The sequence below is a fragment of the Ranitomeya variabilis genome, chromosome 2, assembly GCF_051348905.1.
Source record: "Ranitomeya variabilis isolate aRanVar5 chromosome 2, aRanVar5.hap1, whole genome shotgun sequence".
In the NCBI taxonomy this organism is placed as follows: domain Eukaryota; kingdom Metazoa; phylum Chordata; class Amphibia; order Anura; family Dendrobatidae; genus Ranitomeya; species Ranitomeya variabilis.
Window position 1 is genome coordinate 108,385,033 of NC_135233.1, and position 27,389 is coordinate 108,412,421.

The 27,389-nt window shown below is 43.2% G+C and overlaps 1 protein-coding gene across 3 annotated transcripts in view; it reads right to left on the minus strand.

The window, feature by feature from the left end:
• Positions 1-27,389, minus strand: part of CFAP61 (cilia and flagella associated protein 61) — a 416,189-nt gene that overhangs the window by 81,975 nt on the left and 306,825 nt on the right. For all 3 annotated transcript variants that reach the window (XM_077282796.1, XM_077282793.1, XM_077282795.1), the window contains one exon: positions 21,848-22,053. In XM_077282796.1, coding sequence (XP_077138911.1) covers positions 21,848-22,053 — 206 coding nt within the window. The remainder of the gene's footprint in view (positions 1-21,847; positions 22,054-27,389) is intronic.

Consider the following 27,389-nt stretch of genomic DNA (forward strand, 5'->3'; position numbering starts at 1 on the left):
TCCTTAGCAATGTGCTTCTCTGTTTCCTTTTTGGCAGCTTTAATTAGTTTTTTAGATAAAGTATTTTTCTCCCTATAGTTTTTTAGAGCTTCAATGGTGCCATCCTGCTTTAGTAGTGCAAATGCTTTCTTTTTACTGTTAATTGCCTGTCTTACTTCTTTGTTTAGCCACATTGGGTTTTTCCTATTTCTAGTCCTTTTATTCCCACAAGGTATAAACCGGTTACAGTGCCTATTTAGGATGTTCTTAAACATTTTCCATTTATTATCTGTATTCTTATTTCTGAGGATATTGTCCCAGTCTACCAGATTAAGGGCATCTCTAAGCTGGTCAAACTTTGCCTTCCTAAAGTTCAGTGTTTTTGTGACTCCCTGACAAGTCCCCCTAGTGAAAGACAGGTGAAACTGTACAATATTGTGGTCGCTATTTCCTAGATGCCCGACCACCTGCAGATTCGTTATTCTGTCAGGTCTATTAGATAGTATTAGGTCTAAAAGTGCTGCTCCTCTGGTTGGATTCTGCACCAATTGTGAAAGATAATTTTTCTTGGTTATTAGCAGAAACCTGTTGCCTTTATGGGTTTCACAGGTTTCTGTTTCCCAGTTAATATCCGGGTAGTTAAAGTCCCCCATAACCAGGACCTCATTATGGGTTGCAGCTTCATCTATCTATCTATCTATGTGTTACATCCGTTGTATCCAATCCGCATATCCTTGCACAGAAGTCCTTTATTAATCTGATTGTGGCACTTTTCTATTGGCCCTTGCGCATATATATATATATATATATATATATACCTTTACTGGCCAGTACCCAACCACCTCTGGACGAAGCATTTCAGTGCGAAACGCGTGTCGGGTGTGGTGGGTCCCCAGGAGTACTCCATTGGTAACTATACTTATACCTATTATGCTATAACCTGTATATTACTATACTTATTACTATTGGTGCTTGTCCGTACATGGTCACACAACACTACTGTATGTATTTCACAATTTGGATTAATTGTATATATATTACTATTTGTTTGGGGTTACAACCTGGGTTACCCACCTTTTCTGCCTGTGCTTGTGGCAATATACCTAGCTTTTTATACTTGTTTTTATGGTGTTTAATAAAGATTATGTATATTTTACTGGCCTAGTGTGAAGGTGTTTTTTTGGTTATTTATTGTTATGTACTTCATGGCCTTATATGGTGGATATACTTAGGTGTTTCTATTAGCCTTACATGATCAAATTTCCCTCTACTAAAAATCAATTCACTTATTAATGCTCATCTAAGAAATTGGATGTAAACATCTTCCAAATACTTATTTTCAAAAAGGTCCCACTCATTTATTTCTACCTTAGCAAATTAGCCATGAATTCTGCTCTCCCTTCTGCAACATCGAAAGGAAATGAAACAGAAAACCTCCCGAAAATTACCTTAAGTTGTCAAGCGATTTTTATTGATTTGGTTCTCAGAGATGGAATTAGTAGTTTGAAGTGTGGCTGCCATTTAATTCCAGGACAAAAGAAACATGCTAGATCTCTTGTTTGCCTTCCTATATTTCTCCTCTGCTATTCTGCTGCTGGCCTGATAAAAAGCTCACCTATTTACCTCTAATTAGACTGCGCAGTGCACAGAGCTGCATTAGTCCCACTCAGCCGCTCAGTCAATACTGTAGCTGTTCCCATTTCCCAGTCTTTTGCAGGGAAAAAAAAAATTATTAAAAGGGGTTGAACAATAAGAACAAAATGATACAGCTTTTATGTAATTGTGAACCTATTTATCCCTGTACATTCCAGAAGCAGCAAGGTTTTTTTCCCTGATGTACTTTTCACAACTCATTACATATGCATCACGTATCCCACATTTAGCATAATCTGATTGGTAATTATTATTGTGTAAAATCTCTTTGTTAAACATAGTCATATCTCTTACCCGATCCTCCGGAAAAAAAAAACCCTTCACTTATTATACAGGATCTCCGCTCATTCTTCTGTCCTAATGTCTCTATTACCTATTATTGGTTTGGCATTTATTATAATTATCTCATTATACATGCAATTTCATCTTGGCATCTCATTAAAATTGCAATAATTATTTAATCACTTTTAGCCTGATGCAAACAATGGCCCATATAAATTGGGTCTAAGTGAAAAGGCCAGTGGGGTTAAAGCATTAGCAGTGCCGATGCTTGCCTGTAAATGGGAGCCATCGTGCGCTGCCTGCCTAGGTGAGCGCCACTAAGATTATGAGCAGTTAATGCGAGCACAAGTGGCACGGATTGAGGAGTACAGATAGGCCCATTTCATATCCGAATCATGACTCAATTATTTCCCTTGAATACAGGCTTTATTCTTTTGCTAGACAATGTTCTTTTCAATACAACTGAAATGTTATTTTCTGCTACAATTATCTATTTTGCTATATGATTACAAATGGAAGCTAATGAATATCGCATAGTATAGAAATGATGGTTGTGGCAAAACTAAATAGCTTGATGTACTTTGGATACGAGCAATATCATCACTTGTCTGATGTTATGAAGTTCTGTCTAACAAAGGACAAGACATCAAAAAGCAAAATGCAATGGAAAGAAAAGTAGACCATGCATTCATATTTACTAAAAAAGCTTGTCTCCAACAAACAACCATTATTTGCTCCAGTTCGGCATATTTGGGTAAAAAGGGTAAAACCAAGTGTGGCCCTTGGTGATGGGAGAGCCACAGGCACCCAACAAGAAAAATGGATGCAATGTCACAGTACTTCCTTCTACTGCAAGGAAAATGAACAATGTGGTTCTTGCCAACTACTTACTTCCAAGATCGTGAGGAAGCAAGTAAAATAGAGCTCTTGGCATTACAGGGAACCTGTCACGTGAAAAATGCTATTAGCCTGCAGATAGGGGGTTATTCTGAAGTTTAATAGCATTCTGAACAGGCCCAAAGCCCGCTTGTGAAGCCTTGCTGCCTAGAGGAAATTAACTTTATTCCCCATTTAACCCCATATCTGCAGGTTATTAGCATTTTTTCACATGACAGATTCCCTTCAAAGGGGTTCTGTCACAACTCTGTTGTCAGGTGTCCCAGGACCAGGGGCTCTTTCCCTGTCCCTAGCACTAGGGATGCCCTAGCTTGCCCTGTTCCCCAGATTACTTCTGATGGTGACTACGCCGGGGCCACGTACCTTGCCTTAGCTCCTGAATTCACCCTCAGTCTGTACCCTTCCCCCATCCAGAGAAGAGGGGAGTAGTAGTGTACCGTAATACACCAACCAGACTCACAAGGTAATAGAAACAGGGATAAAGGAAAATACCAAGCATACAATTATGCTCACACATACAACTGGGGAGTGGAGGATGGTATTAAACCAAAGTAGGAGCAGAAAGGGAATTATCTCACACTCAAAACCTAGCAACAGTTACAGATAAATCCACCAAATGCTTTCTCCAATAACCACCAACAACCTCCAGCCATGCAGCAAAAGCTGCACTGACAATGAGCGCTATCCAGGATCCAGTTTATATAACAGATGGGAGTAGCTAACAGTGCACAGCTGAGAGCCTTAATGCAGGAAAGCTTCCAGGAGCTCTCAACTGAGCAGAATAACCCCAGCACTGCTAAAAGAAACTTGAAGGTGAAGGGCTTCTAATCAGTGCAGGAGCAGGAGAAATCAGATGCTGCGGTCTTCTGGCTTCTCTCTGTCGCGGTAAACCTGTGACAGGTTGTGATCGTCCGCTTGTATCCGCAATACTGGGGAATCATGATAGCGTGCGGACTGAACACCGTCACAATTCAGTAGTCTGCATTCACATTGAGTGCATGCTTACTTGTGTCAAAACCCCTGTCCTCTCCTGGCTCCAGCCAATTTTTGTTTTTACATTTTGCATTTTTTCTTTCCCTTTTTTCCAAGAGCCGTAACTTTTTTTCCGGTGGACAAAGTCGAATGAGGGCTTGTTCTTTGCTGGACACCACCCATTTTTCTATACCATATACTGCAAAAAGGGAAAAAAAATTCAAGTGGGATAAAATTTTGCTATTTTTAGGGGGTTTTACTTTTACAATTTTGACATTTGGGGGGGAGTTTACTTCTTTTACCATATTCATACATTACTTTCTAACATTTTCTTTAGGTGGCCAGGGGAGAATTAAATGATAAATGGGTGTGGCTGGGGGTTGTGGAAACATTTTTTGCAATAGAGTGTCGCATGATCTGTCCCTTGCTTTTTTCTTGGAAAGTTTTGAGGTATAGGAAGGTCACTAGCCTGTCTTCTTTTTCTCCAAAATGGCCTCCACAGAGACATAGGAAGCACTATAGGAAGTCTGAGCTATGCCTCCACAGCAGAACAGACATAATGCCACTGCCATCAGGGCTGGTCCATTCCACGCCAATGGGAAAACAGGGAAGGTGCAGTTCAGAATTGTTCACAGCGCTCCTTGTGACTTTACAGTGGCCATTTATAATAGGAGAATGGCTGCCATTAGAGGGTGGCAGCAAGTGCACAATGATGGGCACAAGGTATCCAGGACCATACATGGGACATGTATAGTGACATTTAGGTTCAGGGCTGGAGGGTTGCTTTAACAAATGGAGGAGCAGAATCAGCAGCCACCCTTGGCTTTGGGGAACACGATGGCCTGCAGCACTGCTAAACTTTCTTTTATGTCCTTTCTAAACTGTGATTTTAATGGATATCTTCTATCATAACGCAATTTCACCAATATGCATGACAGCTACAGAACTCATAAAAATAATTAGATACTACATGCTCATCGAACTCTCTACATATTGGAATTATTCTGTTTTCTTTTATGTGCAAAGTTCAACGCATCACTGAATATTTAATAGAAGATATTATAAAGGGAGCAAGGTCTTTGTTCTGCCACAACCTGAACCATAAGTACATATTTCAGAACAAATGACAAATGAGATCATCAGTGTATTTTACAGAGAGAATCAATCAGCTTCCCACCTACACACTTTAATATGCAATGAAGACCATTTAGCATGAGTCAAGCAATTGCGGCATCTTCCAGTCACCATGAATATATAGATGAGGGGTATAAGTTCTGTATCATCGTTACTATATCTTTTTTTTTTCCTTTTTTGGCCTTTAGGATTTAAAAGGAAACCTAAGATAAAAACAAAATGAGCAAATACCGTGCAGTAAATAAATAAATAGCACTAGTGCATGAAAATAATATAGGGTACTTGCCAAATGATGTAATTAAGGGTGCGGCCGCCCTTTTCTCTGAGCTGGACATTACATTCATATAGCTCCCCATGACTGGGTGTCCATAAGGCCTCTTTCACACTTCAGTTGTTTGGCGTCAGTCTAAAACCGCCATTTTCATCAAAAAACGGATCCGTCATTTTTTGTGACGGATCCGTTATTTTCCCCATAGACTTGCATTAGCGACGGATTGTGGCGAATGGTCGTCCGTTCCATTAGCCATGCGACGGATCCGTCGAAATTTGGCGGACGTTGTCTAGACATTGACGGACTTTGTAACGTTTTTTTTCTACGCCTAATTGGCGGTCCGCGAAGGATCCGTCGCGTCCGCCATTTCATAGAATGGGCACCTATGGGCGACGGATCCGTCGCGATCCGTCATTTGGCGGATCCGTCGCCCCAATCCGTTTTTTTCAACTGAGCATGCTCCAAAAAGTAGATACTTTTCCCAGACAACCCCAAAACTATATAAACAGGACAGGTGGGCCTCATTTCTCAATGTGTCATCAAGAGAGAACACAGACCCTGCCAGCAAGAGAGAGACCGTGCCAGCAAGAGAGAGACCCTGCCAGCAAGAGAGAGACCCTGCAAGTAAGAGAGAGACTGTGCCAGCAAGAGAGAGACCGTGCCAGCAAGAGAGAGACCCTGCCAGCAAGAGAGACCCTGCCAGCGAGACAGACCCTGCCAGCGAGACATACCCTGCTAGCAAGAGAGACAGATCCTGCCAGCAAGACATACCCTGCTTGCAGCCATCAAGACCCTGCCAGAGACTGCTATGTGAGTACTGCCATCCAGCGTGTGTGTGTGCCCGCCTTGCATGTTTTTTATTTTTCATACTGTGCTGGTATTTTTAATGGCTGTGCTGTGACATGTGTGTGTGTGTGTATAAATGCTATGTGATGTGTGTGCCCGACCGCCCGCCTGCCTTGCATGTTTTTTATTTTTCATACTGTGCTGGTATTTTTAAAGGCTGTGTGTGTGTGTATAAATGCTGTGTGATGTGTTCTGCCTTTTTTTTTATTTTTCATACATTAACATACTGTACTGCTATTTCAAATAAAGAGCAGTGTAGCTCCTACTTTCCAACCAAAAAAAAAAAAAAAAAAAAAAAATTGTAATAAAAATTACACAAAACTGTCCGTAGTATGATTTCAAGATAAATTTATAACTGGTCTACATTCAATAAAGGTGTTTGAGGTTCTATATATATAAATGCAGAATGCAAACCTTTGGTATACAAAATGTTATCTGGTTATAGAAAATAGTAACTAGGGTAACCATAATTTTCATTTTTGGGTATTGGTATTTTAACTTTGAATGAGGGAATTTTTTATAAGGTTGAAACTGTGTCTGGAGGAGGGGGTGGGTAGGTTTACCAACATGCGCATGGCGCATATCAAGATTGAAGTAGTTTTGGTGTTGCTTTCAGGGAATTTTGGGGGGGAACAGGAGGTGGAGGGTTTTGCAGCTTGTACATCAACCATATCAAGTTAACATTTTTATTTTTTTTATTTTTTAGGTGTGGTTAAAAATTTTTTTATGGTGGGGGGAAATATAATTTGGCATAGCAATTCATAGTATAGTAGCTTAGAACTCTCTTTATACTTGCAGATTCTAGGTACCAAGTGACTAGTGACCAAGGGACCAAGACAGACGCAGGCAGGGCCCCCAAAGCTTTGAAAACAGATGTAAGTATAAAGTCCCGAAAAGCTGCGTCTATCCTTTTGTATAGTAGCTTAAAACTCTTTTTATACTTGCAGATTCTAGGGACCAAGGGACTAGGGACCAAGACAGACACAGGCAGAAAACGGATACCATAATGTCTTCTTCTGAGAGCCCCCCCCCCTCACATCGTCAGCCACCTGAGGTTTTTTTTTTTTTCTTCATAAATTTTTTGGGGTACATCTCTGGTTATATGTTTTTGAACCCTATATGTATTTATTCTGTTTACACAGGAAGATGCAGCAGAGGGGCTTCCAGAAGGAGACGGGCAGGGTGGAGAAATGAGAGGAGCGGGAGCGCATAGTGTAAGTTTTGCAGATACAGATCCTCACATAAAACACACTACACCCAACACAAACATTCAGCACAGCCCACACACAGTAGATATGCCTCCATCCAAGCACACAATTTTTTTTTATTTTTTTTTTATTAGTCTTCACAATCCGATGCTCGACGTAGAGTTCCTCAGAGCACCTCCCATAGTCGTCGGAATGCTAATCGCGGCGGTCACCAAAGAGTAAGTTCCTTTTTTGGTTTGGTGTTTAGCATACTGTAAAATTTATGTGGTATAATATTTCCCTTTTTATTCTTTTTTTTTGTTGCTTCACAGCGTGCTCCCGAACAGGATGAGGAAGAGGAGGGCATTGAGGGCATTGATGTGGATACCCTCATCCAAGCGGTCCAAAGTCGGGAGCCGTTATGGAACATGGAAGACCGCCGCCATGCTGACCAGTTCGTCACCCGACGGCTATGGGAGGAAGTGTGCAGTGCTGTTATTGATAACTGGGAGGAACTCGAAGCTGGGGCCCAGGATCTAGCGCGTAAGTATTCACACTTCATTAACTTGTGTTAGCATGATTTAATGTGTTGTATAGTAACCAATTTTTGCTTTCTCTTTCCAGGTAACAGGGTTATCGTGCGTTGGGGGTCACTCAGGGATCGCTTCAGGAGGGAATTTAACAAGGAGATGCAGGCCCCGAGTGGATCTAGAGGACGCAGGAGCAGATACAAATATGCGAGAGCCCTGTCGTTCCTCCGGTCGACGCTGCTGAGCAGAAGGTAAATATTCAACACCACATGTTTTCAGTCAAACTGTTAAAATGTGTAACCTTCTATTTTTTTTGGCAGCAAGGGCAATTGTAATATCAAGATACTAATTTTTTTTTATTTCTTCTTTTACAGTACTTTCTGCAGCACTCGGGAGCCTGCATCAGAGTTGCACCCCCCTGGAGCGATCTCTCAGGGGTCCGCCACCGGGGACCACGTCGACCCCTCTGTATCTGCACCTTCCCTTTTGTTTGATCCCTCGGCCCCATCCACCAGCGCTGGAGCAGCAGGGCGGACTTCGTCACTTGAAGCTGCAGGTGATGAGTTAGAGTTCCCTTTACCCCACCCCTCTGACACTGCCGCAACATCTAGACCACCTTTGGGGTCAGGACGGCAGCGCCAGAGAGGTCAGGAAAGGAGCTATGCGCCAGAGTTTTTGCATCTGAATGCAGCCTTCCAGAGTGCCATCAAGCTTTTGGGTGAGCAAACATCTGCTGGGTACAATATGCTTAACAAAAGCATATTGGAACTCAGCAGTCGTCTGGATAGGATGCAATCAGATGCAAACCAGTCACCAAGACACTGTTTTTTTCAGTCAGTCCTCAGGCACATGGAAAATCTAACTCCTGACCTTCAGATGCATGTGATGCAAGGCTGCTACACTGCTCTAGTGCAGGCGATGTCCCAAGCCCCTCCACCCACCCTTCATGTTTCAACACCTTTCCCCTCTCAAGTCGCCGTCTATCCTCCCGTCCGTCCTCCTCCCGTCCATCCTACTTCTACTCCTTCGCCATTCCTTCCTTCCCCCCTCAGTATTTCCCAGGTCCTACCATCCCCTTTCCATTCTTCCCCTTTAACTTCACTGTTCCCAATCCCACCAACACCTTCACCATACCACCCACAAACCACATCTGTACCTCAACTCCCTGCCCAACCTCATGTTTTCACCACCCATTCCACTTCTGTTCCTCTCCGTGATGTCGTGTCCCCTCCTATCGACGTGGCCCGCCCTGTCAGCCCCTCCGCTACTATCTCCACCCCAAATTATGAGAACCTTTAAAAACTTGTACATAAATAAAACTTTTTGTGGTTTGAAAACAATTTTATTGTCTTTCTCTTTTTAAAAAAAAAACTGTGTTAAAACCACCAAGGTTATGGTAATAGTAACAGTAGAAAATGTGTAAAGGGTACCGGTTCAATACATACAATACTGCAAGGTTAAAGTACAAAGGTTTTGTAACCAAACAAAAAAATGGTATTTTTACAAGTGTGAAAATTTTAAAAAAATTTTTTACACCATTTCATACTGCCAGTCAACTGATCCTGGAGGAGACATGAAGTAGTCTGCAAACTTGTCCCGCATTCTGGAGACTGCTACTGGACTGCGAAAAGTTGTGTTGTGGTAATCCCGCAAGGTGCTTTCTGACACATTATCCTCCAGGGAAACATGTTCTTTTGATAAAACAAAATTGTGAAGTACCACGCAAGCCTTCACCACATCATCGACAGTTTCAGTCTGCAGTTTAATTGCAGTTAGTAGTATTCTCCATTTAGCAGTTAAAATGCCAAAAGCACATTCCACAACTCTTCGTGCTCTGGTTAAGCGGTAATTAAAAATTTTCTTCCTCTGGGTCAGTCCACTACTTCCAAAGGGTTTAAGCAAATGTGGGGAAAGCTGGAAGGCATCATCTCCAACGCAAACAAATTGTAACGGTGGACCGGTGGTTCCAGGGAGAGGTCTAGGGGGCGGAAAGTCAAATGTCTCTCCATACAACCGACGCCCCATTGGTGAAGTTTTAAAAATCTGGGAGTCATTTGCGCGTCCATACGCACCGATATCCACATCGATGAACTTGCAGTGTGCGTCAGCTATGGCTATCAATACAATTGAGAAGTACTTCTTATAGTTGTAAAATTCTGACCCAGAGCCAGAAGGTTTGACGATCCTTATATGCTTCCCATCGACTGCTCCGACACAATTTGGGAACTGGCATATCTGTTCAAAATTTTGTGCAATCTCCAGCCACCTCTCCTGTGATGGCTCTGGAATGTATTCCGCTTGTAAGCACTCCCACAATGCCCGGCAGGTATCTCTGATGATCCCTGAGATGGTGGATATCCCAAGCCTAAACTGAAAATGTAGGGATGAGAACGACTCTCCAGTTGCAAGGAATCTGTTAACAAAAGGAAAACACAATAATTAATAAAAACTTCAAAAAACAACATTGCAGTTATAAGTCTGATGAATGAGAATCATTAAAAAAAAAATAAAATTACAGAATAGTCGCCATGAGACGCTCTGCTGGTGATATGGAGAAGCGCATCTGGGTGTCTCGTCTCCGTATAGTCTTCCACATGGCCCAATAAAATTTCAAAATTTTCGGCTTTCATCCTCACATAGTTGAAGAACTTCTGAGGGTTTCCCCTCAGTTCAATGTAAAGTGTGGAATAAACACCACGGGTCATGCGTTGGGCTGTGATGGGATGGATCCACAGCCTTCCCTTCCGCTGCTGCTGCAGGATGCGCATTCTTTCCTCCTCCTTATCCCGAACGATGACTGCCAACCGATTTGCCTCAAAAGTAAAATCTGCACATATCTTCGCTATGTTTGCCAGCACCCCTTCCATCTTTGCCACTTTCTGGCAAACCTTTCAAAGATGTGATGTAAATACAGAGTATATATACACTCACCGGCCACTTTATTAGGTACACCATGCTAGTAACGGGTTGGACCCCCTTTTGCCTTCAGAACTGCCTCAATTCTTCGTGGCATAGATTCAACAAGGTGCTGGAAGCATTCCTCAGAGATTTTGGTCCATATTGACATGATGGCATCACACAGTTGCCGCAGATTTGTCGGCTGCACATCCCAAAGATGCTCCATACAAGGCAGGATGGATCCATGCTTTCATGTTGTTTACGCCAAATTCTGACCCTACCATCCGAATGTCGCAGCAGAAATCGAGACTCATCAGACCAAGCAACGTTTTTCCAATCTTCTACTGTCCAATTTCGATGAGCTTGTACAAATTGTAGCCTCCGTTTCCTGTTCTTAGCTGAAAGGAGTGGTACCCGGTGTGGTCTTCTGCTGCTGTAGCCCATCTGCCTCAAAGTTCGACGCACTGTGCGTTCAGAGATGCTCTTAGGCCTACCTTGGTTGTAACGGGTGGCGATTTGAGTCACTGTTGCCTTTCTATCAGCTCGAACCAGTCTGCCCATTCTCCTCTGACCTCTGGCATCAACAAGGCATTTCCGCCCACAAGACTGCCGCTCACTGGATTTTTTTTCTTTTTCGGACCATTCTCTGTAAACCCTAGAGATGGTTGTGCGTGAAAATCCCAGTAGATCAGCAGTTTCTGAAATACTCAGACCAGCCCTTCTGGCACCAACAACCATGCCACGTTCAAAGGCACTCAAATCACCTTTCTTCCCCATACTGATGCTCGGTTTGAACTGCAGGAGATTGTCTTGACCATGTCTACATGCCTAAATGCACTGAGTTGCCGCCATGTGATTGGCTGATTAGAAATTAAGTGTTAACAAGAAGTTGGACAGGTGTACCTAATAAAGTGGCCGGTGAGTGTAGTTTTCCAGTAATTTCCAGTGGCCAATCACATTGAGATCCTCCCTTTTAAAAAAACGGATTTGTCAAAAAACGGTTCCAACGGATGTAAAAACGGTTGCAACGGCTCCAACGGATCCGTTTTTGTGACGGATCAGTATAACTGATCCGTCAGAAAAACGGATCCGTCGGAACCGTTTTTCCAACAATTGTGACGGATCCGTCGATCCGTCACGATGTCGGAGCTGACTGACGCCAAACAACTGAAGTGTGAAAGAAGCCTAAGCCGTCTGTCAGTCCTGCTCGCCCTTATTCACATTACATCACTTGACATATGGTAAGGTTATAATATTAGAGGTTAGGACTGTCCCAAATTGGGTCATCTTGACGCAGGAAGATGACTTTTATGGGTTTTTTTAATCTAAATTATGTTAACTAAGTACCCCATGTTATTTTCATGCACTATTGCTATTTAGGAGGTAGTGAGAGCGCGCACATCAAATGCCTTTTTGTTTAGAAATTATCATTTATCAGTTTATGTAAATTACCTCTTTCAGGCAATGGGCAGGACGTTGCCCGAAAGATAGCCCTGCCTACACAATTCATCTCAATATCTTCCATCAGCATCACGCTGTCCCTGTGATGTCGGCCGTTCTATGGGCACAGGCATCAAGTGCCTTCTGCGCAGGTATTCAAAAAGCTGATTAAACACACACTGGAGAACATTGGGTATAGCACCTGCGCTGGAGGGACTTGATGCCTGGGACCATAGAAGGGTGGAAGACTGTGGTAGAAAAAGGAGAACAGTAATGTTATGTCCTCTGAAGTGGCTGATATCAAAGGGACAGAGTGTGGCTTATAGGCAGCGAGATATGGGGAGATGAAGTGCAAACACAGCATTTTCTCTCAGGCAGCATCCTCCCATAGCCTGGAAGAGGAAATTTACAGTTGTGCTCAAAAGTTTACATACCCCGGCAGAATTTTTGCTTCCTTGGCCTTTTTTCAGAATATGAATGATAACCCCAAAACTTTTTCTCCACTTATGGTTAGTGGTTGGGTGAAGCCATTTATTGTCAATCTACTGTGTTTTCTCTTTTTAAATCATAATGACAACCCAAAACATCCAAATGACCCTTATCAAAAGTTCACATACCCTGGTGATTTTGGCCAGATAACATGAACAGAAGTTGACACAAATGGGTTTGAATGGCTGCTAAAGGTAACATCCTCACCTATGACCTGTTTGCTTGCAATCAGTGTGTATGCATAAAAGCTGAATGAATTTCTGGGATCCAGACAGACTCTTGCATCTTTCATCTAGCCATTGACGTTTCGGGATTGTGAGTCATGGGGAAAGCAAAAGAATTGTCAAGAGATCTATGGGAAAAGGTAGTTGAACTGTATAAAACAAGAAAGAGATACAAAAAGATATCCAAGGAATTGATAATGCCAGTCAGTGGCGTTCAAACTGTGATTAACAAATCGAAAATCAGGGGCTCTGTAAAAACAAAACCACGATCAGGTAGACCAACAAAAATTTTGTCCACAACTGCCAGAAAAATTGTTCGGGATGCAAAAAAAACCCCACAAATAACATCAACTGAAATACTGGACTCTCTGAAAACTAGCGGTGTGGCTGTTTCAAGATGGACAATAAGGAGGCACTTGAAGAAAAATTGGCTGCATGGTCGAGTCGCCAGAAGAAAGCCATTACTGTGCAAATGCCACAAAGTATCTCGCCTACAATATGCAAAACAGCACAGAGACAAGACTCAAAACTTCTGGAACAAGGTAATTTGGAGTGATGAGACCAAAATTGAACTCTTTGGCCACAACCATAAACTTTACATTTGGAGAGAGGTCAACAAGGCCTAAGATGAAAGCAACATCATTCCTACTGTAAAGCACGGAGGTGGATCGCTGATGTTTTGGGCATGTGTGAGCTACAAAGGCACAGGAAACTTGGTCAAAGTTGAAGGAAAGATGAATGCAGAACGTTATCAGCAAATACTGGAGGCAAATTTGCACTCATCAGCCTTGAAGATGAGCACGGGACGTACTTGAACATTCCAACATGACAACGATCCAAAACACAAGGCAGAGTCGACCTGTCATTGGCTATAGCAGAACAAAGTGAAGGTTCTGGAGTGGCCATCTCAGTCTCCTGACCTCAATATAATTGAGCCACTGTGGGGAGATCTGAAGCGCACATTTCATGCTAGACAGCCCAGGAATTTACAGGAACTGGAGGCTTTTTGCAAGGAAGAGTGGACAGCTTTACTATCTGAGAAAATAAAGAACATCATCCACAACTACAACAAAAGACTTCAAGCTGTCATTGATGTTAGAGGGGGCAATACACGTTATTAAGAAATGGGGTATGTGAACTTTTGATCAGGGTAATTAGATGTTTTAGGTTGTTATATTATGATGTAAAAAGAGAAAACACAATAGTTTGACAATAAATGGCTCACCAAACTACTAACCATAAGTGGAGACAAAGTTTTGATGTTATCATTCACATTCTCTGAAAAGAGGCCAAGAAAGCAAAAATTCTGCATGGGTATGTAAACTTTTGAGCACAACTGTAGATAACTGATAAAAGATAGTTTTGCAACAAAAATACATCTGATATGGGTACAGGTAGGATTTGTCATGAGTGTGCCATGTCCTCCTGGGAGATCTGGAGTTAGAAGATCACTACTTATTGTGAATTGTAGATCTTCCATTTAGCCTGTGTGTTTGTGTTCCATATTAAATGGATTTGGTTTGCTTTGGTGCTGAAGAGGTTAATGACCTTTTCTATGCAGGTGAGAAACTTGCTGCTACTTCTGATCTGGTCATTACCTCTCCCTATGAAGCAGTTTGAGGCCACCCTTCCTTACTGAAGACCATCACATTGTGACAGGACTTTTTTCAACAGTCTATAACCTGTATGCCCATATTAATAGTTTAGATAAGTTAAATATGGTGACAGATTCCATTTAAGGCCCTGGCAACACCCTTGGTTTGCCCATGTACAGGTACATTCTACAAAATATTCTTGAACACTCAGATACAGAGTGACATCGGAGGAATATTTATATAGTGTCTAACTAAGCACACTTAGATTCCTCCGGCTCCAGCAGCTTCTCATGTAATCCTATACAGACATGGAGTGAGAATTACAGTGTATGTTCATGAATCTGAATGTTCCATATTACAGCCGACAAAGAGATGAAATAGAAAGATCTTTATATAACTGTAGAATAGCCTTTGATCACAGGACATAGATACAAGACTCACCTCATTCTTTTTAATATAAATGTACATATATATTTGTTGGGATAAATACTTTTCATTACTATAAAAATGTACTATATCATTGCCTTCCATTATGCACGTATGAACAATGGAAAGGCATTTCATGAAACCCCACTCCTAGATAAATTCTTGCTTTCTATAATACATATTGTATCGGCTTTTCCATCTGAAGTGCTGCCCTCTCCATTCATACCCATTTCTAATGGTATAAGAGCTAATGTCTACTGAAACATATATCACAAAGCGTTCATCCCTATACAAGAGCACTACAGTGTAGAAAGACAGCAGAACAATGTCACCTATTTATTAATACTATTTCATATGAACATCTCCGGCGCTCCTTTTATCTTTCTTCTCCCGTTCATGGTAGTGTTTGTTTCAAAATGCTTTGAAGCATTACTGCTTCCCAGAAGGTCAGCGTGCTTGACTGCCAAGAGAGACGAGTACATGAGTAGCGGGGTAATGCATGTTATCACGTCTAGCTATTGACTTGTAAGTAGCACTTACAATCCTTGTCCTAGGGAGGTTCGGGATGATGACACTGGTGACCACAAAAGAGAGTCATGGACAAAAAACCTCCTTTCCTTTTTTCAGTTCTTTGTTAAAGATTTCTTAGAAACATGAAATGATTTCAAAGTGTTTTCTTCTGCCTTATGCCACTTAGCTCCAGACTCTATTTTAGTTGATAAAGCCTTTCCTGGCCCAACATGGTTCTCTATGCGTCTATGAAGCTTTAAGGAGAGCGTTCATGTGCACCATTAGAAAGCTTCATTCGTGTCCTCATAGTTTAGGTATACATTGTTCTCAGTTCACCACCTTCATATGGACAATGTGTCTGCGAAATGTAAATGGAGCAATGCCAGGTCTCCAAACAAAGAGAAGGTCTTGACAGGTCTTTTCTTGTGGCACTTTTTGACCTATTAGTTTGGTTTCTATATTGAGAGTTAATGATAGCAGCAAAATGTGATACCCTGGAGTATTTGATAAAGGTTACAAATCTGTGAAAAGGGATTTTTCCTGCTTATAGGATAGTCTCAGCTTTTAGTTGGAAAGGTTCCCCAATTAAGATAGCATGGTGGCTCAGTGGTTAGCACTGTTGATTTGCAGCACTGGGGTTCTGGGTTCAAACATCAAGGACAACATCTACAAGGAGCTTGTATGTTCTCCCCGTGTTTGCGTGGGTTTCCTTCGGGTTCTCAGGTTTTCCACCCACACTACAAAGACATACTGATAGGAAATTTAGATTGTGATCCCCAATGGGGACAGTGATGATCATGTCTGTAAAGCGCTGTGGAATTATTGGCGCTATATAAGTGAGTAAAATAAATAATACAAATATACAATCCTATGATTAAGAGATGTCTCAGTTAGTTGTGGGGACTTGTGGGACTAATCTGTGAGGAGCGCTGGTAGCAGGTGTTTAATTTCCCTGCAGCAACACCATAGAGCAAATGAAGCCTTACATTGTCCATCAACACCTTGGCAATGGACGCAGCACATACATGGTGTCCATCACTATATGGAGAAGGCTCAGGAGCTTACTCAGATTCTTAGGGCTCATACTCACATGCAAGAAACTCGGATGAGTCTCGCACGTCAATACCCGGCACTGCACCCGGCACTCAGGAGCGGAGCGTAAGGCTGCATGTATTGCTATGCCGCCGCACGCTCTGCTCGTGACTGCCGGGTGCAGTGCCGGGTATTGACGTGCGAGACTCATCTGAGTTTCTCGCATGTGAGTATGAGCCCTTAAAGTGAGAGTGCTGCCTGTATTACACAACCAGCACCTATGAGTAATCGATGTTGTGAAATACATGTCCAATTGCATTAGTTTGACCTCCTAAATGATACTTTTAAGCAAGACAGCACCATTTAAAAGCCTTCCAACATGGCGGCCATCAGTCAAGAGCCCTTCAGGCCCCCACTCACTCATGCAATGTGATTGCTGGGAGCTGATAGAATACCATGGCAGTCAGAGGCCTACCAAAGTCCTTTATGTCTATTATTGTGTTACTCCTATGAAGCTTTGCCTGCATCGGGACTTTTTCGTGGACCAATAATTATACAGAGTGAAAATCTGCACTATTGGACTGTACAGTACAGGCAATCAAGTGGTAGCAGGGTCAAATCCCCTACAGGGACTGACAAAAAGTGTAAAAAAAACCATAATGCTATCCAATAAAACATTGGACTGCACTTGAATGTCATCCCAATCTAGTGTGATATATACCGAGACAGGCAATGGAAGTGATGGAGGAATTACTTTCTCCGTACCTGCGATGTTCTCATGCGAGCGGATGGGAGCACAGAGCACTGACACTCGGCTCACGCTCGCAGGAGAGCTGGAGCCAATATCATTAGCATATCGCATCTGATGCGCTCACATTGGATGCTATACGTCAGTGTGACCCCGGCCTTAAAAGCATTCTTCTATCAAGACTTGAAGGAGTCCAGGAATGAACACGTTCCTGAATGCAGAGATGCTATTGCTTTTCTCCGCAGCGCACTGGGTGCTTTTATCCATGATAAACTGAAGACCAAATGGAAAGTAACATGATTTCGAAAAGTCATTTTTGTTTAGCTCAAACAACAAATCAATGCATCTAAAGAAACTTTTCATAGAAGCAGGAATTGTGTGTTTTCAGTGAAGAAAGTAGCAGAGAAAATGTGTTAGTCTTTTATTGTGAATCGTCCGACTACCAGTAGACTGTAGATAGCAATGCAATGGGAAATAGTTCAATATTATCTGGTTGGTTCACCAAGAAAGCTGAATGAATGCCACCCACTGAATGCTTTATAGGAACAGAATCCTAAATTATCATCAAAGCCTAACACAGACTGAAAAAGACTCTTCAGGTTTCCAGTTTTTGTTATGAAGACGAAGACTATCACCGTACACCATGTTATTGTTGCCATTTCTCTGCTTTTCAAACAATGTATTGACTTTCCAGCCTGTCATGTGAAGCATGTACAGCCGCAAGTTCCCTTAAAAATTGGAAATCTCTTCTAGCCATACATTATTCAGAAGATGAAAGTTAGGCCAGGGTCACACTAAACGTATGGAACATCGGTCCGAGTCTCCCTGCCGAGGGTCATACAAGTGTTCTCCGTATGGTCATCCATGTGTGATGCGCTTGCAATGCGATGATGCGATTTTCTCTCACCCATGTATCCGTATGGCATCCCTATGACATCCGTATGACATGCAAATGGCAATATATTTCTCACTGCTTTTCCCCACTGAATTTAATGACTCAATGGGCTGAAATGAGAAAAATGTGTGCGTATTTCTCACAAGTCACACGGATGGTCCATGCGGTGCCGGTTTTTGTTTGCACCCATAGGCTTGCATTGGCAAGTCTCGGGCGATATACGAGTACAATCGCAGCATGCTGCGATTTCACTCTCACGCTGAATACGCCCAAGAAATAAAACGGTCATGGGAGCTGCCCCATAGATTAGAATTGGTCCGAGTGCTATGCGATGTTTTCTCGCATAGCACTTATCCGTATTTTACGCTAGTGTGACCTCGGCCTTAGGCTATGTGCACACAATGCAGATTTGGTGCAGAATTTTCTGCACAAAATCTGCACAAAATCTGCATCTTCTGGCAGAAAACGCAGCTGACAATTCCTGCGTTTTTAATGCATTTTTAGTGCGTTTTTTGCAGTGCAGTTTTGGTTCAGTTTTCTAGTGCGTTTTTAGTGCGTTTTTTGTGCGTTTTTTATGCTGATTTGTCAGCTTTTTTTAAAGCTAAATAAAGAGAAATAAAGTTTAAAAAAATATATATATATTTACATGATGTCATTTCCTAGTCCAACCTCTTCTCAATCTCAATCAAATTTCACAACGTGAGTCGGTACTTCGGCCCGACGCATAGCGACAGACCCGTACCGACGCAAGTGTGAAAAAGGCCTTTATGAGCGTTGAATTAAAAAAAAAAAAACGGCGTGGGCTCCCGCGCAATTTTCTGCGCCAGAGGGGGAAAGCCAACGGCCAGGGGCCAATATTTGTAGCCTGCTATGAATATCAGCCCGCAGCTGTCCGCGTAGCCTTTACTGGCTATTAAAATAGGGGGACCCCCCAAAAAAAATGATGTGGGGTCCCCCTATATTTTATAGCCAGAAAGGCTACGCAGCCAGCTGCGGGCTGATATTCATAGCCTAGAGAGGGGCCATGGATATTGCCCCCCCCCCAGCTACAACTACCAGCCTGCAGCCGCCCCAGAAATGGCGCATCTCTAAGATGCGCCAAATCTGGCGCTTAGCCTCTCTCTTCCCACTCCCGTGTAGCGGTGGGATATGGGGTAATGAGGGGTTAATGTCACCTTGACATTGTAAGGTGACGTTAACCCCAGTTAATAATGGAGAGGTGTATATAAGACGCCTATCCATTATTAACCCCAAATTACTGAACACAAAAAAAAGACACAGGAAAAAGTATTTTAATATTCTAAATTTTACCATACTTACAAATCCCTTGATGATCTGTAGTCTTTTCCGACGTAGTCCATTAATATCGAGTGTCCCACGACGATCTGCCATGGAGAACAGCCACACAAGGAGATGTGACTGCTCTCCATGGCTGCCAAAACACACAGACAGGAGCAAAAGCCCCTGCAGTGTGCCTGCGCGCGAGTTTACCGGAGTTCAATGAACTCCGGGACTCTCGCTTTACGACACTGCTGCGTGAGAGATTTCACGGCAGTTCAATTGCCGTAAAGTGAGCTCCCGGAGTTCATTTAACTCCAGGAAACAAACGGGCAGCTCCGATACACTGCAGGAGCGATTAACTCCTGCAGTGTATCACCGGAGGACGTCGTGGGACAACCTATACTATGGATTACGACGGAAAAGATTTTTTATTTATTTTTTTTTAATTTTGGGACAAGGATGATCGTGGATGGTGGCCTTCGGGGACGTATGTGGTGAGTATGTACTACATGTTATATGTGTGTTTGTGTTTTTAACCCATTGTAGTCAGTCGCCTGACGATGGGACAACTCTCCCATCATCACATTTCGATGGGAGTAGTCCCACCCGACGAATGACTACAATGAGTCACTACTGACAGACAGACACACAGACAGACAGACAGACACACAGACAGACAGACAGACAGACAGACACACACATACACTATACATACCATTTCTACCATACGACTCCATTTTCGCTACACTCCGCCCACACACTTCCTCCACATCACTGACGTCACTTCCTTCTGCTGCGGTTTTGACACCCAAATCCGCATAAAATCTGCAGATGGTATTTACATCTGCAGTTTTTATGCGGATTTGACCCACAAAATGGGAGTCAATGGGTGCAGAAACTGCAGAACTGCACAAAAGAAGTGACATGCACTTCTTTGAAATCTGCAGCGTTTCTGCACGGATTTTTCTGCACCATGTGCACAGCTTTTTTTTTTTCACAATGATTTACATTGTACTGTAAATCACAGTGCAGTTCTGCAGCGTTTCTGCTGCAGAAAAAAACGCTGCAGAACTGCACTAAATCTGCATGGTGTGCACATAGCCTTAGACATTTTTCCATTTTATTTAAAAAAAAACCCCTAATTTAGAAATTAATAGCAGCAACAATATTTTTAAAAAGTTGGGGCAGGGCCATGTCCACTATTGTGCCGCCTCCCGATTCTTGTTGCAACAGTCTGTAAATGTCGGAGAAATGAGAATTGCTCGAATTTTGGCAGAGGACCGTTGTCGCATTCCTGTGTTTGCATTGTCTTGCTGAAATATGTAAGGTCTTCCTTGAAATAGACATTGACTAGATTGAAGCATATTTTGTTCTAAAATCTTTATAAAATGCTCATCATTGTGCCTTTCAAAATGTGTAAGTTGCCCATGCCACTGGGACTTACTGTATTTTTCAGACTATAAGACGCACTTTTTTTCCTCCAAAAATGTGTAGGAAAATGGGGGGTGCATCTTATAGTCCGGATGTACCTGCTCTGGCTGTGGATGGGGAGGTGGGGAGCGGCAGCAGCAAAGCAGCGGGTCAGAGGAGGCAGGAGCCGGCAGCTGTGGCTAACTCCTGTGCCCGCTGCTAAAGAGAAATGAATATTCACTGCTCTCCTTGCCCAAGAGAGAGAAGAGCAGTGAATACTAATTTCTCTTTAATAGCGGACATGCTGTTAGCCACAGCTGCTGGCTTCCTGTAGCTGTCGGGCTTTAATGTGTGCCCGTAAAGAAATGAATATTCACTGCCCTCCACTTCCATAGGCATGGAGAGCAGTGAATATTCATTGATCTTTAACAGCAGGTACAGGAGCAGCAGCCATGGGCTTCCTGCAGCTGCCAGGCGATCACTTGTGCCCACTATTAAAGAGAATGAATATTCACTGCTCTCAGTGAATATTCATTCCCTTTAGTAGTGGGCACATGTGAATGCCCGGCAGCTGCAGGAAGCTGGCGGATGCGGCTAACACTGTGCCCGCAATTAAAGATCAGTGAATATTCACTGCTCCACACACCCATAGTCCCAGCGTGGGGAGCAGTGAGTATTCCGGTAGCTGTCCTCTGCTTGTAGACAGGGCATGACGTCACTGCCAAGTCTATAGGGCAACCCCTTTAATCCTTTCCCAGGTCCAGTATCTTGAAACCGGGAATATGTCACACTTATTTCTACATACTGCTGAGTACTATACCACTTATTCTCAAATTTGCTTTTGTGCCACACTACTTCTTATCTAGCTTTTTATCCCCAAACGAAGTAAGCATACAAAGAGTGCATTGTGTGAGGGTGGAAATCTGGTTCCATAGGCAATGTGAGTGCCCTTGTTCTCTGGAATGTTACGAGTTTTATGTCTTTTCCGTTTTTCTTTTTATACAATCATGTACATTTTAATTATATGAATAAAGACTATGTTTTTTCTCATATTATGAGTTCTGTATATATCTGACTATGGTGTTTGGCTAGACTATAAGCATCTGTTTACAAAGGTAACAATAATGTAGTATGGTTAAGTATCTTACTTGTAGAGGTCGAGAATGAGCCCTTCTTTAAATCGAGAGCACAGATTATTTAAAAGTCGTTCATGCTGTCCATATAGGCATATGAGATTGGATGCAGGAAAAGGCTTCAGAGATAAACAAGTTATAGCTTCCACCATGCTGTACTGATTGATGTGCAGCCGGAAATAATCTCCATTAAGTGCTTTGCCAGTTATCATTTCTTGTCCCTAAAATATCATCATAAAAGGTATTTAATAAGATGATGAATAAGGCTGAAGCGATAAAGGTAGGTAAAACCAAACAATTCTATGCGCATCTTGCAAATTTAGTTTCACACTTTTGAACTTGGTTCATAATTAAATTGGGTCTTTTACTAGATTTCACAATACAAACTGCATATATTATTAAGTAATTATCATAGATTTGATTAGGCTAGTTTACTTACTTTGAAAACTTATGTCCGAACGACTGAATAATCCTGATCTTAAGATAAGTCATCTAGGTCCAGCTAGATGTGCACTCATAAAATAATCATTTTAATACAATTCAAAAAGGGTCATAAAAAAATCATTCTGACATGGATTTTAAAGTACCGTATATCTAATATATAAAGCTGAATGTGTGTGTGTGTGTATGTATGTATGTATGTATGTATGTCCGGGATTGGCATCTGAACCGTAGCAGCTACAGCCACAAAATTTTGCACAGTCACACGTCTGGACCCCGAGAGCGTCATAGGCTATGTTGTGAGGTGAAATTTTAACCCCGCGCTTTCCAATTCACCAAACAATTTTGCCCCTATCTACATAATGGGGAAAAAGTGAAAGGAAAAGTGTTGGAGGCGTCGCAGCTACAGGCACAAAATTTTGCACAGTCACACGTCTGGACCCTGAGAGCGTCAAAGCTATATTGTGAGGTGAAATTTTAACCCCGCGCTTTCCAAGTCACCAAACAATTTTGCCCCTATCTACATAATGGGGAAAAAATGAAAGGAAAAGTGTTGGAGGCAAATTAACAGCTGCCAGATGTGAACAAGGGGGACTTAAAGAATGACAGCGATGGCACCAAAGAGTATATACTGTACAGTTGCTAAGGTGGGGCCCCAACATGGGATAATCACCACACACGGGGATATGAACACACACACAAAATGCGCCACACACTACCACGTGCTCGAACACATATACCACCCTCAGTGCACATTTCACCACACATACACCAACCTCGCCACATAAAAGTAGAAACACAAAAGTCGCCGCTCAAAACTCGCCACGCGCAAAACTCTCCACATGCAAAACTCGCCACACGTGCAAAACTCGCCACACGCAAAACTTGCACACGCAGAAAAATTGCCACACGCAGAAAAATTGCCACATGCACAAAAGTTGCAACACATGCAAAAGTTGCCTCACACAAAACTTGCACATACTCAAAAGGCACCACACATAAAACTCGCCACGCGCAAAACTCGCCATGCGCAAAACTTGCTGCACACAACTTGCTACACTAACCTGTCACATGCAACTCGACACACAAAAAGTTGCTACACGCATGTCGCCACACAAAACTCATCTCACAAAAGTCCCTACATGCATGTCGCCACACGCAACTCAACACACACAACTTGACACACGAAACTCGCCCTAAAACACACACAAGTCTGGTATCCTTCAAAAATAAAAATCTGATTAATAAGCAGACAAACTACAAGAGCAACAAATGTACCATATAGGAATCCGGCAGCTGTCAGTCACATGACCAGTCTATTATGTGTATGTGTGAGCTAATATATACTGCCAGGGGGTGGGCTTACTGTTGGCTGGGGATTTATCAGGCTGCCATTTTAGCTTACAAATACTGAGGTAAAAATACTGACCAAATAACGTGTGAACGAGGGCTAATACAGGAGGAGATGGCATACAGCTATATACTATATACAGGAGATGACACACAGGTATATACTATTTACAGGGGAGATGACACACAGGTATATACTATATACAGGAGGAGATGACACACAGATATATACTATATACAGGAGAGATGACACACAGGTATATACTATATAGAGGAGGAGATGACATACAGGTACATACTACATACAGGAGGAGATGACATACAGGTATATACTATATACAGGAGGAGATGACACACAGGTATATACTATATACAGGAGCAGATTACCTACAGGTATATAGTATATACAGGAGGAGATGACACAGGTATATGCTATGTATAGGAGGAGATGACATACAGGTATATACTATATACAGGAGATGACACACAGATATATACTATATATAGGTGAGATGACACACAGGTATATACTATATACAGGAGATTACATACAGGTATATCTAATATATAAAGCTGAATGTGTGTATGTATGTATGTGTGTATGTCCGGGATTGGCATCTGTACCGTCGCAGCTACAGCCACAAAATTTTGCACAGTCACACGTCTGGACCCCGAGAGCGTCATAGGCTATGTTGTGAGGTGAAATTTTAACCCCGCGCGTTCCAATTCACCAAACAATTTTGCTCCTATCTACATAATGGGGAAAAAGTGAAGGGAAAAGTGTTGGAGGAAAATTGACAGCTGCCAGATGTGAACAATGAGGACTTAAAGAATGAGAGCGATGGCGACAAAGAGTATATACCGTACAGTTGCTAAGGTGGGGCCCCGACATGGGATACTCACCACACACGGGGATATGAACACAAACACAAAATGCGCCACACACTACCACGTGCTTGAACACATATACCACCCTCAGCACACATTTCACCACACACACACACCAACCTCGCCACATAAAAGTCGAAACACAAAAGTCACCACTCAAAACTCGCTACATGCAAAACTCGCCATATGCAAAACTAGGCTCACGCAAAACTCGCCACACGTGCAAAACTCACCTCATGGAAAACTCACCTCATGCAAAACTTGCACACACAGAAAAATTGCCACATGTACAAAAGTTGCACCACATGCAAAAGTTGCCTCACACAAAACTTGCACATACTCAAAATGCACCACACATAAAACTCGCCACGCGCAAAACTCGCCATGCACAAATCTTGCTGCACACAACTTGCTACACTAACCTGTCACATGCAACTCAACACACAAAATGTTGCTACACGCATGTCGCCACACAAAACTCATCTCACAAAAGTCGCTACATGCATGTCGCCACACGCAACTCAACACACACAACTTGACACATAAAACTCGCCCTAAAACACACACAAGTCTGGTATTGTCCTTCAAAAATAAAAATCTGATTAATAAGCAAACTACAAGAGCAACAAATGTACCATATAGGAAATACGGCAGCTGTCAGTCACATGACCTGTCTATTATGTGTATGTGTGAGCTAATATATACTGCCAGGGGGGAGGGCTTCCTGTTGGCTGGGGATTTATCAGGCTGCCAATAGCAACCAATCACAGCTCAGCTTCTATTTTGCTACAGTTAATTAACCTGAGCTCTGATTGGTTAATATAGGCAACAAAGACATTCTCAGTATAACAAAGCTAATATATGTTGTGAAATGCTTCTATTTGCTTAGTTTTTGCCTTTTAATAATTACATTTCTATCTATTTGTTTTGTGGTTTTTGTGTGCAGAATAAATTTTTGTTAACACATTCTATTTTGCTAACAGCAGTCATTAACCCGGGCGAAGCCGGGTAGTACAGCTAGTCTATATATATAAGAGGCATCGTGATTACTGGCTAATCCCGCCCCCTGAACAGTAGCTCCGCCTCTACCACATCACCACACATAATCCCGCCCCTTCAACACATCACCACACATAATCCCGCCCCCAACACATCACCACACATAATCCCGCCCCCAACACATCACCACACATAATCCAGCCCCCCACTACATCACCACACATAATCCCACCCCCCACCACATTACCACAGATAATCCCGCCCCCCCACCACATTACCACACATAATCCCACCCCCCACCACATTACCACAGATAATCCCGCCCCCCCACCACATTACCACACATAATCCTGCCCCCACCACATTACCACACATAAACCCGCCCCCCACCACATTACCACACATAATCCCGCCCCCACCACATTATCACACATAATCCAGCCCCCACCACATTACCACACAATCCCACCCCCCCACATTACCACACACAATCCCGCCCCCCCACCACATTACCACACATAATCCCGCCCCCCACCACATCACCACACATAATCCCGCCCCCCACATCACCACACATAATCCCGCCCTCCACCACATCACCACACATAATCCCGCCCCCCACCACATCAACACACATAATCCTGCCCCCCCACCTCATTACCACACATAATCCCACCCCCACCACATTACCACACATAATCCCGCCCCCCACCACACATAATCCCGCCTCCCACCACATTACCACACATAATCCCGCCCCCCACCATATTACCACACATAATCCCGCCCCCCACCACATTACCACACATAATCCTGCCTCCCCACCACATCACCACAGATAATCTCGCCCCCCACCACATCACCACACATAATCCCGCCCCACACCACATTACCACACATAATTCTGCCCCCCACCACATTGCCACACATAATCCCGCCCCCCACCACATTACCACAGATAATCCCGCCCCCCACCACATTACCACAGATAATCCAGCCCCCCACAACATTAGCACACATAATCCCGCCCCCCACCACATCGCCACACATAATCCCGCCCCCCCACCCCATCACCACACATAATCCCGCCCCCCCACCCCATCACCACACATAATCCCGCCCCCATAAAATCATTCTGACATGGATTTTAAAGTACCGTATATCTATATATATAAGAGGCATCGTGATTACTGGCTAATCCCGTCCCCTGCACAGTAGCTCCGCCTCCACCACATCACCATACATAATCCTTTCCCCCACCCCATTACCACACACAATCCGCACCACATCACCACACACAATCCCGCCCCCCACAAATCCTGCCCCCCCACCACATCACCACACATAATCCCACCCCCCACCACATCACCACACATAATCCCGCCCCTTCAACACATCACCACACATAATCCCGACCCCAACACATCACCACACATAATCGCGCCCCCCCACCCAATTACCACACATAATCCTGCCCCCCACCACATTACCACACATAATCCCGCCCCCACCACATTACCACACATAAACCCGCCCCCCACCATATTACCACACATAATCCAGCCCCCACCACATTACCACACAATCCCGCCCCAACACATCACCACACATAATCCCACCCCCCACCACATTACCACAGTTAATCCCGCCCCCCCACCACATTACCACACATAATCCCGCCCCCACCACATTACCACACATAAACCCGCCCCCCACCACATTACCACACATAATCCCGCCCCCACCACATTATCACACACAATCCTGCCCCCCACATTACCACACATAATCCAGCCCCCACCACATTACCACACAATCCCGCCCCCCCACCACATTACCACACACAATCCCGCCCCCCCACCACATTACCACACATAAT